We start from the raw sequence: 3,472 nt of genomic DNA, 5'->3' as shown, positions 1-3,472 counted from the left end.
CATTTCAAAGGAGCATTTCTGCCCCTTAAGTGGAGAATGGTAATTATGCAGTGTATAGCTGCCAAAGTGCAAAAGACTGCAAAGTGGAAAAGGAACGGGGAACCAGATCCAAGCAGTAGGCTGAATCCTTATCCCCCCACCTCATCTCCATGGGCAAAGTTTGACCGGTATGTGGGGCCACCTGCCTGTCAATCACCACACATTGCCTGCTTTTGCTTGCATCTACCATGGTGCCATGCAAGCACAGACAATATGTGGATTGCTAGATCCTCTGTCATTTACCTTTGGAGTTCTAGACTAGTGTGTGTGATGAGAGAGAGAGAGAGAGAGAGAGAGAGAGAGAGAGAGGGCGCAATGGGTAATACTAAAGAGTAGTGGATCAAGGAGACAGGAATAAAAGTAAACAGCCAAAGTTATCAATACTTGCATGAGGTACCCTCCCCTCCATTTTCTTTACCTACTAAGAAGGAGGAAATGGAGATGAATGACTCACAAAATACATAACGGTAATCATAAATTGTGAATCTTATGATGCCACTTGTATTCTACACCACACTTAATCTAATAATTATTTGCTTTGCAGTTCTTTGAAACTCTTGTTTGTGATCATTTACTCCAAACTAATTAGCTGAGCATGCATGGTATTGCATGCTCCTCCCAGAGGCTTGATGAATGTCCAAGCCTACGATCCTATATATACTCAGCTGTGGGATTATTCCAGTTGAACTCAGTGGAGGTTAATTTCTTAGTAGAGATGTGCAGGATTGAATTGTGGTTGAATCAGCTTAACAGTCTTCCTTCTTTGCAGTACCTCAGAGGAGAAGACTTCTAACCTTGCCAGGTGCTCTTCTTTCTTAAAAAGAAACAAATCTGATTGTCAAACCTTTCCAGTTAAAATTAATTCTCTCAGTATGATCCAAAGGATATGCAGGAATGGAAGGTAACAATCAAACTTCTGTGACAGAATTCATCTTACTGGGCTTCTCTGGCTTCTCTCAAGCACAATTTCCCCTCTTTGTGGCCTTTGTATCTGCCTATGCAGGAGCTCTGGTGGGCAACATTTCTATCATCACATTGATCAGGGTCTGTCACACACTTCACACTCCTATGTACTTTTTTCTGGTCAACCTCTCCCTCCTGGACATTTGCACCATCACTGCAATCATTCCCCAGATGCTGTTGAATTTAATGGATGAGAAAAAGACCATCTCCTTCCAATGCTGCTTAACACAGGCTTATTTCTTTGTCATCTTCCTGGCCACTGAACTGCTGTTGTTGGCTGTGATGGCTTTTGACCGCTATGTAGCCATCTGCCAACCTTTGCGCTACACCGTCATCATGAGCCAGAAAGTCTGCAGTTACTTAGTGATTGGGACATGGGTGCTTGGTATCCTACTTGCCAATGTTCATGTTCTCTCTGTCCTCCGCTTGTCCTTCTGTGGACCCAGTACTATCAACCACTTCTTTTGCGAGCTACCGCCACTGCTTCAGCTCTCCTGCACAGACACAACCTTCAACCAGTATCTAATGTTGGTGACAGACCTCTTTTTGGGCTTTGGTTGCTTTCTGATGACTCTAGTCTCTTACATCTACATTGTTTCCTCTATCCTGAAGATCCAATCGGTGCAAGGGAAGAAAAAGGCTTTCTCCACATGCTCCTCTCATTTAATGGTGGTGACACTTTTCTACAGTTCAGTCATTTACACTTATGTTAGACCTCCATCCATGTACCTTGACATGGACAAAATTGTAGCAGTATTGTACACAGTGATCACCCCTATTCTCAACCCCCTTATTTACAGTCTAAGGAACAAGGAGGTAAAAGAGGCATTCAAGAAGTTTGTGAGGCTAGACAGAAACTAAGGTAATCCTCAACTCAGAATTGAAGAATTAGAACAGATTTCTTCTAGCCTGATATCAGAAATACTAGGGGTATTCTACATAGTGCCACACCATCACTCTTAATGTAAATCTCTCATTGCCTTGGAGCTAAACAACACACATTTTCTATATATGTCTTTTGGGTAACTGTATCCTCACACTGAAATTCTCATTAAAACCTGTTTAATATGAGAAATTTCACTAGTAAAAGCATGTTAAATAATGTTGCAACAAACACTGGAGCTGCTGGGGGTGGGAGGCAAATCAGATTTGCCAAGAGGAATGGTTAAATAGCCAAGACTGTGCATCACAATGAATTATCACAGTTAATTTAACACAATTTCTGTCAGGGAACTGGAGACAGAGAGGGAGGAGGGAATGAGAAGTTATCAGGAGAAAGCCCCTTTGATTAGCAGCTTCTCGTCTTCAGAAGAGAGAGAAGATGAAGGGGGGTCAGAGGGGAGTGAATCTGAGAGGGAGGAGGTACTTCCGAGGGCAAGTACCTCTCGTCACAGAGGAAGGAGGGGGGTTGGGCTTAGACGTTGGTTATGCTGGCCCCCAAAGCGGAAGGTAGTTAGTCGGGACAACTACCCACCATGATCGGATCGCATTTTTGAACTGCTTGTAAATGATGTCAAGAAGCAATAAAGCCTTGTAAAATATGGCTGGATTCCCGGACTCTTATCTCATCTGAGCGCTTACAACTCACCTTGCTGACAATTTCCTTTTATTATTAAAACATATGTGGCAAATTGGTGGATATGTGAAAATTCATCTTAACCACATGCTAAAACTAGAAAGCCTTCAGATGCCTTTCTTTTTAATTAGAAAGGCTTCAGTTTCATTTTCTTTTTAATTAGGATGATTCTATACCATGTAGCAAACTCCCTCAGTAAAGATGGGAACATGAGAATGTGACCAGGTCTGGGTGATTTAAACTTAGACAAGTCAGAAATGACAGAGACTATGAATTCAGAGGTTCTCTGTATCTGGCAGTGTTTACTATAATCCAACAGCAACTACTCTTGTTGCAGGGGTCTTGTGACCACTTATTTCTTGAATTGGGAACACCTTAAAGGTGAGGCACAATGGATACAAAACTGAAACTTTATTAACAAGTATTCTATGAAGAATAGATCTTAATGGTTTCACTTTGATCCAGGACTGCCTACAAAGTGGTCAATGGCAGGTAGGTTGGGAGGTGGGGCTGACTCAGGGGGTGGACCCAATGGAGCATGAAGTCTTCCTTTGAGTCTGCTGTTGGGGCATTTAAAGCAGCCTGCTCTGGCTCTAGTGCTCAGTTCTTCATTGGCTCACCCACCCTCCCATTGTGTAAAGGTTTGTCTTGGGTAATTTGACCTTGCTATGGACTCTGTTGGTTGCCATATTCAGGGCCAGGCAGGAATTTGTCCACCTCCTGTCTGCTGGTTTTGCCTACCAAATAGCAATGGTCACAAATTAGGTGGCTTAGGCATTGGGTGAACCTTAGTCTTGGATGGAGAGGAGGTTGTAGTCTCTGCCTACCCCTTCAAGTGAAAAGGTATCCTGCTAAAGGGATCTGAGATGAGTTGTTTCTGTACATGGGGAGTTC

General features: G+C 42.9%; 1 protein-coding gene across 1 annotated transcript; it reads left to right on the top strand.

Moving 5' to 3' along the window:
- Positions 1–933: 933 nt before the first annotated feature.
- LOC114581509 (olfactory receptor 5V1-like) lies at positions 934–1,863 on the top strand. Its single transcript, XM_077918336.1, has one exon. The coding sequence runs from the start codon at positions 934–936 to the stop codon at positions 1,861–1,863; it is 930 nt and encodes a 309-aa protein (XP_077774462.1).
- The last annotated feature ends 1,609 nt before the right edge of the window (positions 1,864–3,472 follow it).

The sequence above is a fragment of the Podarcis muralis genome, chromosome 13 (assembly GCF_964188315.1).
Source record: "Podarcis muralis chromosome 13, rPodMur119.hap1.1, whole genome shotgun sequence".
In the NCBI taxonomy this organism is placed as follows: domain Eukaryota; kingdom Metazoa; phylum Chordata; class Lepidosauria; order Squamata; family Lacertidae; genus Podarcis; species Podarcis muralis.
Note: the sequence above shows the minus strand (reverse complement) of the source record. Positions and strands in the feature narration are given on the sequence as shown.